This window comes from Tasmannia lanceolata, unplaced genomic scaffold, assembly GCF_043159265.1.
Source record: "Tasmannia lanceolata isolate RefF3 unplaced genomic scaffold, GAP_Taslan_0.1 ptg000012l, whole genome shotgun sequence".
In the NCBI taxonomy this organism is placed as follows: domain Eukaryota; kingdom Viridiplantae; phylum Streptophyta; class Magnoliopsida; order Canellales; family Winteraceae; genus Tasmannia; species Tasmannia lanceolata.
The window spans coordinates 50,342,463-50,358,085 of record NW_027518689.1 but is presented as its reverse complement, the minus strand read 5'-3'; the positions used below and the strand labels follow the sequence as shown (position 1 = coordinate 50,358,085).

Genomic DNA, 15,623 nt, shown 5'->3' with positions numbered 1-15,623 from the left:
CTATTTTCTAAGGGATTTGCTAGCGTCCAGCGCATAAGGCATTTCACAGTTGGTCTGTGTGAGACCCAATCTCACGAGAGGGGCACGACCCGCCTCTCTTGGTCTCTCGGTACTCACGCGAGCCGCGTGTGTTTTGATTATTGATACAAATCATCTTTTTCGTAAACTTGGGATCACTAAAGAAATCCGAATTACACGCAAAAGAGAATGACCAGAGTCGTCACCTAGGTAAGGGACCTAGGACCCATAAGCAACACTGCAATGATCTACGATCCTAGAGTCTAGATCCATTACCTAATTATGAGAAGGGAAGGTATGATGGATACCATCATATGCACCATTCTCGGCCGGTAATCCGGTCTTCGATTTCAAAAGTTAACTCACTTGTCTCTCTTTTTTAAAAGGCTCATTTAAACTCTCATGATGTGCGAACTACGGGACATGCATCATAGATGATCTAATCTCGATGTGGTTCCTAAATGCCTCTTTCAATTCTTTTAATTTGATTTGATCTATGTGACAATTCTCCTAAATAATCTAAGTTAAGTGAATCCTAGATGATTTATTTGATTTATTTTTGCCATTCACAATTTATACTCATGCGGGCTAGGAGTTTCAGTCCTAAATGCCTAGCTAAGATGCCTAATGCCTAGCATGGTCCTATGTAGCTGACTATGCCTGAGAATTGAACGTTGATTGGAGGTTTGGAAGCTTATGAAAGCTAGGTTCTACATGCCAAGAATGCAGGTTCTATATGACCCTAGAACTAATGCAGGGAATCCTAAGAGCCTAAGCTAAGGCTTGGGTTTGAGGTACGGGATTGACAATCCTTAGATAAGGTATCCTAGAATTTAGGTGTCAAGATAAGGTATTCTGAGACTAGGTATTCTAGGATTGGGTATCCTAGGTTTGGATCCTAGGATTGGGTATCCTAGATTCAGGGTTCTAGGATTAGGTACTCTAAGATAGGATATTGTAGGATAAGGTGTCATGGGATTGGGATTAGGTTTTCCTAAGGTTTTGGATGCCTAAGGGAAAGATTTTCTATTAGAAAGGGATTTTCCTAGAATAGGTTTTTTAAGAATTTAGAATTCTTAACACTTTAGTCTTCCAAAGACTTGAAATTTCCAAGGATTAGGAATTCCCAAACACTTTAGTTTCCCAAAGAATTAGAATTTCTAAGGTTGGAATTGGTCTTAATGAGTGTTTAAAGCAGATGGACTCTGGGGTACTCTGGTTATGAAACTGGGTCACTCTCAGGACACTATGATGTTCTATGGTTCACTCCAGGATACTTTTTAGTATATTTCAGGAGCTTTCTGGGGTACTCCGCATCATTCTGGAAGAATTCTGGGTTGACACTGTGAACTTCAGGTGAACTCTTGTTGATTTTAACTCTTAGAATGTGTCTTTAGGCTAATCACTTTCAAGGCTGAGTGGACCTTTAGGTTTTGAGAAAATGGTTAGTCTAAGTGGCTGCGGGGTTGAGATAAAGTTGTTTTCAAGGTTTACACCGAATGGGCCCTTAATGGATTAGGGACAAGATTAGGCCGAGTAGGCCTTTGGGTTTAGAGTAGAGGTATAACTTGGGTTGGGTTTGGGTAAGGGAGGAGCTCGAGTTGAGATGAGGGTGCAAGTGCAACTTGGGTTAGGTTTGGGTTGAAGGTTGGATGTGTAACTAGGGTGCGGCTGGGACTAGGGTGTGGTTTGGGTTGCGGGTTAGGGTCAAGGCCAAGGGGGCCATAGGGTTTGGGTTTTGGGTTCGGGGTGCAGGTAGGGGTAGGGGTCGGGTTACAGGCCTTGGGTCCAGGGTACGGGTTCGGGTCAGGGTCAGGTTGCGGGTTTTGGGTTCGAGGTGCAGGAAGAGGTAGGTGTAGGGGTCGGGTTATGGGTTAAGGTAGATAGACCGAGTGGGCCTTGGACGAGGGTGAGGTTAAGTTGTAAAGCCGAGTGGATCCTAATGCTAAGAAGATGAGGGTATGGGCTACATGGTGTAACCGAATAGACGCGGATGTGTGGGTACTAGATATTTATAAATTAATGGAGATTGGGTCTGGAGGTGGAATCTATGGGTGCCGTTGAGTTTGGGGTGGGGGTAATGCTAACATTACCCACTAATGCTTATACTACCTTATTTTTTATAACGACACCACATACCTTGCTTGACAAATATCATTTTGAAGCATTAGATATACCGAGTGAAATGTTCATCAAAACTGACTATCATAATAGTGCCATTGCCAACATAGAGTGGTATGATAACATTAGTGGGCTGACATTATGGATTTTTGGGATTTAGGGATTTGTACCAAGGTTGGGTTTGGGTAAGTCTGTGAGTTGGGTAAGGCTCGGGTTGAGATTTAGGGTGCTGTCGGGGTGAGGTTAGAGTAGGTAGGGTGTGGCTTAGGCTAGTTGGTCCTAGGTCTACTGCTTTTGATTCATTTTTTTTTATGAGAAGTCAAGGCTACCTTATTTATCCCTCAACATAAGGATGATAAACATGGACTGGTATGTCGCAAACTACTGTACTCATGATATTGAATTCATTTCGGGAGCCAATATTCCAAAATCACTAGAATGATTTAAATGCACTAAAAGCTATTGGAATTATTAATGGACTAAGGTATTGAAAACTATTTGATTTGTCCAACGGCAAAAAAAAAACATCAGTAGCTATTTGGAAAAATGTATTAAGCCATCAAAATTTACTTAATTCATCCAATGGCTAAAATGCATCCGCAGCTATTGGGTTCATGGATGGCTAAAAATGCATCAGAGCATCGAATGCTTTCTAGATTCATTTGATAGCCGAGGAAGCGTCAATAGCTACCAATATAGCATCAAGAGCTATTAGATAATCATGAGTAAGCCTGAATTCTCAAAGAAGCAAAAACTTACATGATTTTAGAAAAAGAGTAATATTAATGTGGTTTAATGAAATCATGATTAACCTATCAGGGCTTAATCCAATATGAATCAAAAACTAAATAGACCTCCCTCGATGAAGAAGAGAGACTTGTCCACCAAGATTAATAGGGAGTTGAGAGATTACTTGACCGCACTAGAGAGAAGCTTTGAGATGATGGTCGCTACGAGTGTCCACCAAAGGCTATAAACTTAGAAGGCTAGGGGGAACGAGAGTGGGACCAAGATGGCTTTGCGCTAAGGGATGAGGGTGCTTTTCTGTCTTTTGTATGGCTTAAGGGGGGTTGAGAGAAGGAAAAGTACTAACCTAATGAGAAAGACTACTGAAAATTTTGGGCTTGAGGGGGGTAGAGAGGGGGGCAAAAGTACTAATCTTTAGGAAGATCATGGGATTGGTGGGGAATAGAAATGAGAGTGCGAGCTATTCCTTCTCCTCAAATGGGTTGGGAGGGGTCCTATTTATAGGATAGAGTGGGGGCACTTCGGGCATGAGCAAAAGGGACTGGGGTGTAGGGCCAAGATCGAATTGGTTAGGATCCTAGGGTTGTAGTGGTTTGGTGGAGGGAAGGATAGGATCAATGTGGGGTGGGAGAAGGTGATTGGCTAACCTTGGATGGGTTTGCCACATAACCCACAAGATGAAGCCTCCTAGCAAAGAGTGATCTTTAAATGGTGTAGATGGATCCACTTGGTAAGGAGATAAGAATGCACAATTCTCATGATGTGAGAGAGTTTAGAGAGAGAGAGAGAGAGAGAGAGAGAGAGAGATAGATACGGAGACGATTTAGCGGGGTGGGGGATTGCAAAATCGTGGAGGAGGAGGGTCGGTTGGGAAGATAAGGAACAAACACTTTGTTGGCATCAAATGATAAGGGAAAGGAAAGATGGAACCATTTCATTGGTTGGAATGGTTAGAGGTAGAAATGAAAGAGATCTTGTTGTTAAACTAGGAGGAAATCTTGCATGGAGAGAGAGAGAGAGAGAGAGAGAGAGAGAGAGAGAGAGAGAGAGAGAGAGAGAGAGAGAGAGAGGAATTAGGGGGTTGGGAGATTGCAAAATCGTGGAGGGGAGAGAGAGGAAATTCGTCTGGGGAATGGAGAGAGAGAGAATCGTTTGGATCCTCTTCCCTCCTTTTTCTCTTACTTTTTTCCAAAAATGACAAAAGCCCCATCATTTTCACAAATTGCAAGACTACCCTCTTTATTTTCAAATGTCTAGACTACCTCTCCTTTTAGCAATTTACAAAGGAGAGAGACAAGGATAACCCATCAAATGGAGGTCTCGAATCTCCCTATGTGTAAATGATTCGGATTGTGACGAGATAATGATTGGGCCTACGTAATGTGTGACCAATAAAATGGGTGACTCGGATCTCTTAAATAGCTTCTATAGAATGATCCGATTCATTTAATTGCTAGGCTGTATCGCAATTAGGTCGTATCCCAAATTCATTTGGTGAGGACGATCCAAACCATTCAATTGATAGGCTTAGCTTGCAAATTGGCTCCGTTAGGGATTCAAGGAGATCTACAATTGATTTTTTTCATATCTGATTGAACCGGGCGACTATTCGAACATGTCCTTAAGTCGTAACACCTCTTCGAGGACTCTAAATGACTTTACCATACACGATCATGGCCTTTGAATCTAAGATCTTGAATGATCTTCGATCTCGGACGCTCGTTGAAAGTGCGGCCGAGAAGAGACCTATGTTATGTTTTACTTGATTAAAGATCGGTATAGTTGGATCATCGTCTTGATGACTCAGTGTCTGAAATCACACTCGATGGCTTCGCTCATGTGGAATGTTGCCGGTTAAGGCATAGCAAAATGGGGCTGTCTACAGTCTGTTGCATATCAAAGCAGCCACCTCATGAATGAGACAAAATCTGCTGAAAAGTGAGCCTTGGTGACTGCTCTGACATGCAATAGACCATCCGCGAAATGCCTTCTGATATGGGCACTAGCAAATCCCATTTTCTAATAATGTTCCCGCCGCCAAATTAGGTAGTCATCTGAATCCCTCTACATCTTATAAAGGCCCCATTGAATGTGCAACATTTGGGGCCGAAAATTGATATATGCGCCCTTGTTTTTCTACCTGCGATAGCCACTCTAGTGTATTTAATTATTTATGACTACTCTTTTGCACTAGAGGGAGCTGTCCCAAATAATAAAAAGTGGCGGACATATCATTTTCATTTCGGACCGTCGTACTAATATTTGAGGCCGTAGCATTGATCGGACGATCCTAAGTCCTAACCATCTGAACTTCCTGTTCTGGTTGTTTCTTCTTGTTCTTGATTTCCTAGGGTTATTTCCTTCTCCCCACTGTTTAGGGTTTTGAACTTTCCTTCGTTATCTGTAATTTGTGACAAGATTTGGATTGAAATTTAGGGTTGAGCCATGTCTGTTGCAAATCCAGTTGATGCCAACAGCCCTTCCCTGGCGCTGGATAGAGGAAAAGATTCTTTGCAACCTAAGAAAGTTATTACCATCTCGCCTCTACGCCGGAAGCGCATTGCCAAACCTGAGAAGCCCAGGTGGAAAATTGTGATTAGTGTTTTAGCCAAGAATCTTGTGCTTGTTTTTGTACTGTTAGGATTGTGGAAGATGATCTCGAAATGGGTTTGGAATTCTGAGGATAGGGCATTAGATTTTGAGGGAAGATTTTCTGAAGTAGAAGCATTTTTGAAGACGACAACAAAGATGATGCAAGTTCAGGTTGAAGTTATTGATAGGAAGATTGAAAGTGAGGCTGGGAGTTTGAGAAGGGAATTAACAAAGAAAGTTGAGGAGAAAGGTGTGGTCATTGAGACTGAGTTGAAGAAATTGGGATTTAGAAATGACCATCTTGAAAAGTTATTGGTTGAACTGAAGGATACTGCTTTCCTTTCTAAGGACGATTTTGACATGTTTTTTACTGAGCTGAAGAAGAAGAGTAAGGGTGTTGAAGGCAGTGATGAAAGTTTTAGTTTGGACGAAATTACGGCTGTTGCTAGGGAGATTGTTGAGAAGGAGATTGTGAGACATTCAGCTGATGGACTTGGAAGGGTAGACTATGCACTGGCTTCTAGTGGTGCCCAGGTGGTTAAGCATTCAGAACCATTTTATTTTGTGGAGGGGGTCAGTTGGTTTCGTCAAGCTAAGATTCAAAATTGGGTTCATGGTGCTGCACAAAAGATGTTGCAGCCAAGTTTTGGAGAGCCTGGCCAGTGTTTTCCACTGAAAGGAAGCAATGGGTTTGTTGAGATCAAGTTGAGGACATCAATCATTCCGGAGGCTGTTACCTTAGAGCATGTTGCAAAGGTGATGTATCTGCTATTTTATTTTTTTCATGTGGAATCAAACAATGGAAAACTAGAAAATTCTAGAAAATTTTTTCCTTTCCAAATTTTAGAAAATTGTTGTAATCCCAGCTGAGCCTAATGAATTAATAGAGAAAAGACTTTTCTACCCTTATTAATTAAATCTTTGTAAAAGACTCATTCAAAACCCTATAACTAAAATAAAAAGACACTCTAACACACAATGGGCCCCAATATCCTGGCAAATTTCTTCATGATTCTTGTGAAGGATGGCCCCCCAGCATATTATTATCAAGGTAGTGATGGACTTGAAATTTAGAAGATGAAGGGATTTTAATATGAAAGATCTTTGACTTGCACTATTTACCTTGGAGTTAACATTAAAATTTAAAAGGACCAAAGAAGTAATGTTATTCTCACACAATGAGTACATTATTGGTCTCTTTATAGATTTCACATATTGAATTGTAAACCTTTTAGATCCTTGACAATTACCTTTTTGAAGAAATGATGGCAAGAAAGTTAGAGATCCTCATACTTATCATAGTCTGGTACGGGCTCTCTATGATCTCACATTTACTAGACCTGACATAACTTATATAGTCAATCAATTATGTTTGTTTCTTAATGATCCGCGAGAAGAACACCTGTAGGAAGCTAAATGGATTATGATATGTATTCGAGGTTCATTAGAATTATGGTATTCTGTAGAATTCATTAGTCAAGTCATGGTGCAAGGACACTCAGATGCTGGTTGGGAATGCGATACAGTTAGGAGATCAATCATGTGGTTTTGCATTCTAATAAACGATTGCTTAGTCTCTTTTAGCATTAAAAAACAATGAATGGTAGCCAGATCCACTGCATAGGCAAAGTGTAACGCTATGGCATCCATCACTGTAGAACTCACCTGGTTGAGAAGATCACCTATAGGAGCTTCATTTGAGGACTCTTTATCACTCTCCTTTTGTGACAGTCAAAGTGCAATAAGTCTCATAATCTAGTTTTCCACACTAGGACAAAACACATTGAGATCGACACTCATTTTGCTCGTGAGGAAGTTGACAATGGTGAAATTCTTGTCTTCAGTTGTATCTGGTTGAGATCCAAGTGCAAACATTTTTGCGAAGGTGCTCACCACAGATCACCATCTAGACTTGGTAGGCTAGCTGATTCTGTTCCAAGGAACACATGGGCTTAGAGGGGAATGCCAGAGATATTTCTGTTTTATTCACTTGATCGACCAACAAAAAAGGTATCTTTTTATATTATACATCGAAATCACTTAATCTCCTCCCATATAAAAATTCTCACCTTTGTGTCTTTCACACGTTAGATTAAAGTCATTTTTAACATGAGGAAGCAATGTGTTCATACACTGTCTTGCTAAAGAAAAAACACAAGCATTCACACGCATAACGAAGGAATCAAATGGACTACTTGTCTCTAGGATTCTTACTATTGGCCGCTTGATAAGTATGAATAGAGTGATTATCTGTTTTTTTTTTTTTAGAATCGAGAGGAATCAAGTGATTATTAGGAGGTGTGTTATGTGTGTTTCTGTTGAGGAGACGGTTCATCGCTACCTAGATTAATTATGCTTTTGTGAGTTGGATTTGGTGCTCAGGATTCAGTTCAAGTTGCCTTGGATATTACCTTGCCCATATTGTGGAGTTGATCGAGACTTGGGGGTTCTCTCCTTGGCCTTCCATTGCTGGTGAGCGGCCGTAACGAATGGGGTAGTAGTTTTTTAATTTGACCTTCATTTCTCTTGGGATGCATGTCCTTCACTTGAGCATTATTGCTAGGGTGGCCCCTGCCCCTTAGGTGCGCTCTCTCTCTCTCTCTCTGGCAATCATTAAGCTCAACTTCAATGGGTCGAGCTTAGGGAATCTGAGTCCTAACTGTATTAGGGGGATTGTTTGTGGTCACAATTGGGAGGCTAGGTGGGCATTCTTCAGACCCTTTGGGGTGTCTTATTCTAATAATACAAAGATGCTTCTTAGTCGGCCATTATCCCAAGAAGTTACTCGATAGCAATATGTGACAGCTTGAATGAAACAAGTTCATTGATTTTAGGGTTGGTGAGTTCTTTGATGGTTTGACTAATTTGAAGTGGCATACTGAACTTCCATCTACTTTGCAGAAACTGTGTGAAGTTTGGGTTACCATCTACGTGCTATTTACAAGGCATCAAAGCTGATGGGATTGTCAACTATTTGGCCTATTTTCTGTCCAATATAGATTAGGAAAATTTATTTCTATTAGATGTATTTACATAGTTAGGAGTATACTTGTCATTTTGTACTATACATACATATATGTATTATTTTCATGTGGGAGAGTGGACAACTCTCTCATTGCCTTTCTCTCATCTCTCATCTCTTCACTTCATCTAATGTAAAAGATAACATGGTATCAGAGCTCAAGGTGGAAGTTGTCCTCTCCCTCCCTCCTTGGAGGTACCGCACCCTACAACCCTAACCCTCTTATCCTCACTTTTTTTCTTCTCTTATCTCTCAACTCTAACCCTACCAGAGTGAGCAGGATCTCCAGCAAACAGGAGGTCAACTACAGGGTACTGCACATTTGTTGGAGGTAACTTGGTGTCATGGAGAAGTAAGATGTTGTATTTAAATCAAGTGCAGAAGCAGAATACTGAGCCATGGCTCATACAAAGTGGAGAACTGATCTAGTTGCGTTCACTTCTATCAGAAATTCTTATTTCATCTTCATCTCCAGCACAGTTATATTGTGATAACAATGCGGCAATCCACATCCCTACACATCCTGTCTTCCATTAGCAAACTAATCATATTGAAGTGGACTGTCACTTCATTCGTCAGAGAATTCAGAGAGGTGAAATATGCATTGTTTACTCGATCAGTAAATCAGCTTGCAGATGTGTTTACCAAACTGTTGGGACCCGCTAAGTTGAAGGATGCTTGTAACAAGCTGAGAATGTATCATATATACATTCCAGCTTGAGGGGGAGTGTTAGATGTATTTATATAGTTGGGGTATTCTTACTTTTCAGAAAACAATAGTTAGGGGTATTCTTGTCATTTTATATTATATATATATATATATATATATATATATATATATATATATATATGATTTTCGTGTGATAGAATGGACAACTCTCTCATTCCCTTTCTCTCTTCTCTCTTGTCTTCTCTTCTCTTCTCTTCATCTAATGTAGAAGATAACAATTTCAAATATTGTTGCTCAAGCAACTAGCATTCAATAAATATAGGGAGTCTACATTAGGATATAGAAAATGATTATCCTATTGGAAGTACTCTTAACCATCTAAGTGAATCAAACAGGACATATGTGGATGGATTGAGTTCTTGGACTGCTGCTCACTTAGAGCATGTGCATTTATTCAATTAAGTGGAACTAGATTCACTGTTGACCATTGATTTGTTGATATTGACTTTCGCTTCCATCTAAACAGATCCTTGTGGATGGACGTGAAGTTGCTTATGTTTTAGATTATTGTAGCACCGCTAGCTTTTATTTGATGGTTTCAAATTCCCATAGACTTTGCTGTGGGCAGTGATGAATTTCACTGCACATGCATCTATTCATTTCAGACGAACAAGCTCAAGTGTTGTCTCCTGATTAACTATCCTTTTCATTAAAAGTGATCTTTTGGATCAGTGCAAGTTGCTTATTCCACAGATTCATTGGATCACTGCCAGTTATAGGTTCCTTTGACTGTCTTCTGTGTCAATATTTTTACCTGTGACCTTACCAAGCACCTTGCCAGTTACGAACTCACTGTTTTATAGAAATTGATTTTGTGAAAGTGTTCTTCGGAAGCATGAGAAACATTAGCAATATTTAAAGAACTTCAAACAGAAACTGTATGAGATACCTGGGTAGAACTGTTATGTACCGTATGATCTATGAATTTGCCTCAAACTTTCTAGTGTAACCCAAGGGAGTAAACTACAAAATGCATCGATCATATGATTTGAAGAGTGCCAATGAGCAGATGAAGTTGGGAGATAATAGTGTGGTAAAGATTTTCTTGGGGAATGATTCTGTTTATAAGAGTTTGGATGTATTGTACTTTGTCAGAAGATTTTGCATGATCCATTTGATTACTCATTTGATGGTTTCTTGGTGTGTCTAGATGGCACCTGTTATAGCAATTATTGGATTTATTCATTGGCATATAGTAGATCTTTTAGACTTTAATTCTCTTATTCAATTATTTTTTAATTGATGATTATCTTTTCCATGCCACATCCCTTACATCTAATATTAATATGGGGTAAGGTTTGAACCTTCACCTATCTTTCGTACTCCCCGTCAAAGGTCGAACTCAATAGGGATGTAGTGCGTAAGAAGTTCCTTGGTTTGTTAAATGTCTTTTACCCGTTGAGCTTGACCTTTGATGAGGAGTACAACAGATAGGTGAAGGTTCAACTCCAATTGCAGTGCATTAAGGGACATGTCTACCTCACGTTTTTGTAATCATCAGCGAACTTAATTATTACACATTGTTGGAATTACAAAATCTCGATCTGTGATCTATTCCTGACCAAGGTGCAATTTTAACTACCAGCAGTTTAAAACAATTAGTCTGCTTGATTCTCCAATACTCAGAAAACATCTGGACATGAAATTATCACCTCTCTTCCTTTGAATCACCTCTCTTGTGTTTGTGAATCTTTTTTGTTAACTTCCCTCCACCTTAAACAGTTATGGGTTTAAGAACTCGACCCAAATATCTTTTCTCTTCTTGGGGATGGGCCTGTAGCTTAACGGTTGAGGCTTTGTTTCTCAACCTTGAGGGTCTCAGGTTCGATTCCAGCTTACCAATAAAAAAAAACAGTTATGGGTTCAATATACTTATCTTGTAATTGGTCTTTTATTTTAAGAAATGTAACTAAAGTAATCCATGAATAGGTTTGCATCGTCAATGCCACAAAACCTTAATGAATAAAAAGTACTGTTTGGAAATTTTTCTCTCTATAAAATTTAAATTGGTCTTTATGAATAGGAAGTTGATTACATTTCATGCTATATATCAGGAATTGTAAACTAATTCCTAGTAATCACAAGCTATTTGCTGCAGCATTGCCAGTAAGCTGAGTACAGAGCTGGGCTTTATCATCAGTTTTTGCCTTGTTTTCACTGTATTTTGTTTATTTATCCAATTGCCCTCATGTAATAATTCACACATCTTTAATCAAATGTACATCTTTGATTCTTTGTTGTACAATTTTCTGTGTGTGTTTTGACATATTTGTTTGGTATATGCAGAATGTTGCATATGATAGGTCGAGTGCACCGAAAGACTGTCGGGTCTCTGCTTGGTTTCAAGGGAATGATGATGATCCATCTAGCCAAGCACAGCAGATGCTCAAGTTGGTGGAGTTTGTGTATGATCTTGAGAGGAGCAATGCACAGACCTTCAATGTCGAATCAGCTGACACGGGCATTGTGAATATGGTCAGACTCGAATTTGCGTCCAACCACGGAAGCCCATCACACACATGCATCTATCGGTTGAGGGTGCACGGTTATGAGCCCGGCAATGTTGCAACGTTGGCACTGCAGTCCTGAGTGCACATGCACATCGCTGTCCCTACTGTTTTTTTTTTCAGTTCAAGTGAAGCTCCTCACACTCCTGCATCTATTGCTTGGGTGCACGGATTTTGAACCTGACAATGCGGTCCCAAGTGAACACTCACATTGCCTCGGCTACTTCTCTGTATGTTCTGTTCAAGTGTCATATGAAATTCCTACATTGTAGCTTTGCCTTTTTGTTCTGTTATATGAAATACCATTTTTTTTTTTAATTTTCATTTTCGTACCTTTTTTTGAGCATGTAAATCTTTATTTATATATGGTGATGGTGGTGGCTTCTCACACTCCTGCATCCATCGCTTGAGGGTGCATGATTATGCACATTTCTGTGCCCCATGTTTGAGAAATTAAATAACCGCAAGTGCACGGATCGTGTAAATACGGGTCGAACTCAGGGAAGAGAAATCTAGTTGTCAATCATATTCTTGTACCGATTAGAATACTAGCTATGATATAATGTTGCCTGGAATGGACTCAGGATTTCCGTGGAGTTGACCTCGGAGCCAACACTATATATAAGCGTATATTCTAATCAATCTAAGAATCAAATTTAACTAAGATCTTTTTTATTTAAAATCCTAATTTAGGCAAAGTGTACCAAGGTTCTAATGATCTCTTTTAACTACTTATCTAATTTAATTAGAAAACCAAAATTCTAAGGGCTTAAGTAAATTGAAAAATTACAAAAGTAATTTGGAATAGTGTAAAAACCTTAATTCAATATAAAAGATTACTTAGGGTTAGAATCCACCATGGGCTTGGATTAGATTGATTAATTAAAATAATTTTTGTGTATTGAATTGTATATTTGATAATTAGTCTATGGGAAATAAGATCAATGAATGTCATTGCCCATGAGTAATTTATCAAAGACACACTCCAATTTTAAAGGCTATATAGATATTTATAATGTTCATAACAATTACTCATACGAAAGGGGAAAGCCAATGGCATGAATGATTGGTATGCAACAATTATAAACCATTAATTCCATACCATTAAATTTAATTAAAAACCTTTCTCCTTTCCCATGGTTTCACCTAAACCCTAAGTATATAGAATTTAGTTACTCATGAAAAAAGTCAAAGAAACAAAAATAAAAAGTAGAAAGAAGAGAATTGCCATTAAGAACTTGAGAAGGAAAAAGAAAACAAAAAGAACTCTTCTTTAATTGAAATTGAAAGCAAAAATACATCAAATTGTAATTTAAAATAAAGAGCAAAATAAGAAAACTTATTCTTTTTCTCCTTCAATGGTTGAATCATTGTCTTCCTTCAAACCTTGATCGGATTCCTCTCATCGATACGAGTCCAACGGATCCGACCACGCGCGAATCGGAGCTAAAATGAAGAAGTTATGGTTCGTTGAAGTTTTAGAAAAAAATAAAAAAAACTGCTGAAGACGCGACGAGACGAGATGAGAATCAAAATTCAAGAAGATGGGAGAGAGTTCAAGAGAGATTGATATATAGATTTTGGGTGAGAAAGGTTGCTAAATTAAGGGATTGAAAAAGATGTAAGGTGGAGAATAAAAAGCTAATCTTAGGAAACAAATGAAAGGACAAGATTAAGGCTTGAATGGGCTTTCTATATCTCTTCTAAAAAACACATGGGTTGCTTTCCTTTTTTTTTTTTTTTTTCCAAAGGTTTGTCTAAAACCTTCTAATTATTTTGTCAATCAACTTTCTAAATGGTAGAAAAATAATGGGAAGTTTCCATGTTGAGGAATATGTGCATGAAAGGACCAAATTGTCCATATCTTTCGAATGAATTGCAACCATGCCATATACTTTCGCAAATGGCAAATCTACCCTTCCTTTGTAATGCACATAAACAACAAATAATTCCCTTCTCCTCTCTTAATCATTTCAATCTCAACCATTGGAATTAAGATCATTTCTCTTCTCTTGTTTTTCATCATCCATCCTTGAAATTTCATCTTTCAAAGCAAAGTAAGGGAGTGTGGCATTATCAATTTGATCCTACTAAAGCATCATGCCTATTCGGCCAACTAAGGTATCTTGGAACTTTAGATTCTCATGGCAATTGGTCATTTCTTCACTATTTTCATATGTTAAGCTCAATTTCCTTCATAATTCCAATAAAAATCCTGAAACAACAAAAACAACAAAAATACCTTAGTAGCACCGCTTAAAATATAAAATATACATGCATCCTACCACTGTCATTCACACATAAATGTGTTCATCACCCCGGACACATGATCCTTCCCTTGAGGGTGCATAAAAGCTTTACTTTTTTATTCTTAGAGGCACCTCATTTACTTGCAATAACCTCCTCCCTTTTCTACCCATTAATTGCAAACATCTCTGCTTAACAATAGAAGCTATGGCTAAAATGATTCTATGAACTTGACGTCCTCACTCTTGGATGTCTTCTGATCATCCAGAGATGTTCATGATGAGCTCAAAAAGCTCCAGAGGATGTTGGTAACAATTCAAGACGTTCTCCAAGATGCAGAGGAACAGCAAGTCAAATCTAATTCTGTGAGAAATTGGCTGCTGAAGCTCAAAGATGTGGCTTAGGACGCCGATGATGTACTGGACGAGTTCGCAGCAGAAGGACTACGACTGAAAGTGGAAGGTGAGACTCATACTCGAAAGAGTAAGTCCTGGAATCCGGTAAACAACTTTGCCTTATCTTTCCTTGGTTCAAATCTAGTTTCATTTGAACAAGACATCGCAGATAAGGTAAAGGAGATGAGGGATAGATCAGATGATATCGCAAAGGAACGCCACACCCTCCATCTCGGAGAGGGAAATGGAGGGAGGCGTTCTGAAATTCAACTGCGACGTCAGACTAGCTCTCTAATCGATTCACATGTTTTTCGTAGAGATGATGATAAAAAAAGGTTAACAGAATATCTGGTACCACTTGAATCCACTGACAAGGGTGTTTCTGTTATTGTTATAGTTGGGATCATAGTTGTCAAACTCTTACGAGTCAACTCTCAAGTCGAGTCGCGTTGGGCTTTCGAGTCGAGTTGCATGGGTGACTCACCTTTGTTTAAGACTCTTACGAGTCGTCTGGTGACTCTTACGAGTCACTACAAGTCGAGTCGAAAAAACTAAGACTCTAGTCGAGTCGCTGGGCCTGGGCTTTCTTGTTTTTATGGTTGAAAACTTGGAAGTTGGAATGTAGAACCTAATTATTATTATTTTGAAAGTTAGGCAATTGCATTAAATGCGAAAAAAAACTGAGGAGATATATACAAATAAAGAGATAGAAAAAGAAAGACTCGAACAAGCCCCACTGCAAGGGATAAGGAGGAACGGAGTCAAATAGCTCAACTCTCTCCCTAGAGATAGCATTTCTCGCTAAACTATCGGCCACCCCATTAGCTGACTGCCTAACATGATGGAAAGAAATCGATGCATCTCCCACCCTGTCTTGGATCTCGTTGAAGAAAGAGGCAAATCTCAAGGGAAGGAATGAGAGCCACTAAGCCACCTTATTCATTGAGCGAGTCTTCTTCTACCGCTACCTTATTCAAATTTTCATTCTCAAGATATCTTATTCCTTGGTATTAGATAGTATAGACTTTAGCTTATGTTAACTTACCAACTTCTCCGAAAGCTTAAGCTGTTGGAGAAAGGCGTTATTTATCTTTTATACTTTAACACTCCCCTGCACGTGTGGCCCACTTGGCGTTTTACGTGGCACATGTGGTCCCACTTTGGGGACCATCGCATGTGGATTTTTGTTATCTGGGAGGTTTGAACTCGAGACATTTGGCTCTGATACCATGTCAACTTACCAA

General features: G+C 39.2%; 1 protein-coding gene across 1 annotated transcript; it reads left to right on the top strand.

The window, feature by feature from the left end:
* The first annotated feature begins 5,072 nt into the window (after positions 1-5,072).
* On the top strand, positions 5,073-12,071 carry LOC143887442 (SUN domain-containing protein 1-like). The gene is made up of 2 exons (XM_077391527.1): positions 5,073-6,234; positions 11,517-12,071. The coding sequence occupies exons 1-2, from the start codon at positions 5,332-5,334 to the stop codon at positions 11,817-11,819; spliced, it is 1,206 nt and encodes a 401-aa protein (XP_077247642.1). The 5' UTR covers positions 5,073-5,331; the 3' UTR covers positions 11,820-12,071.
* Positions 12,072-15,623: the final 3,552 nt, after the last annotated feature.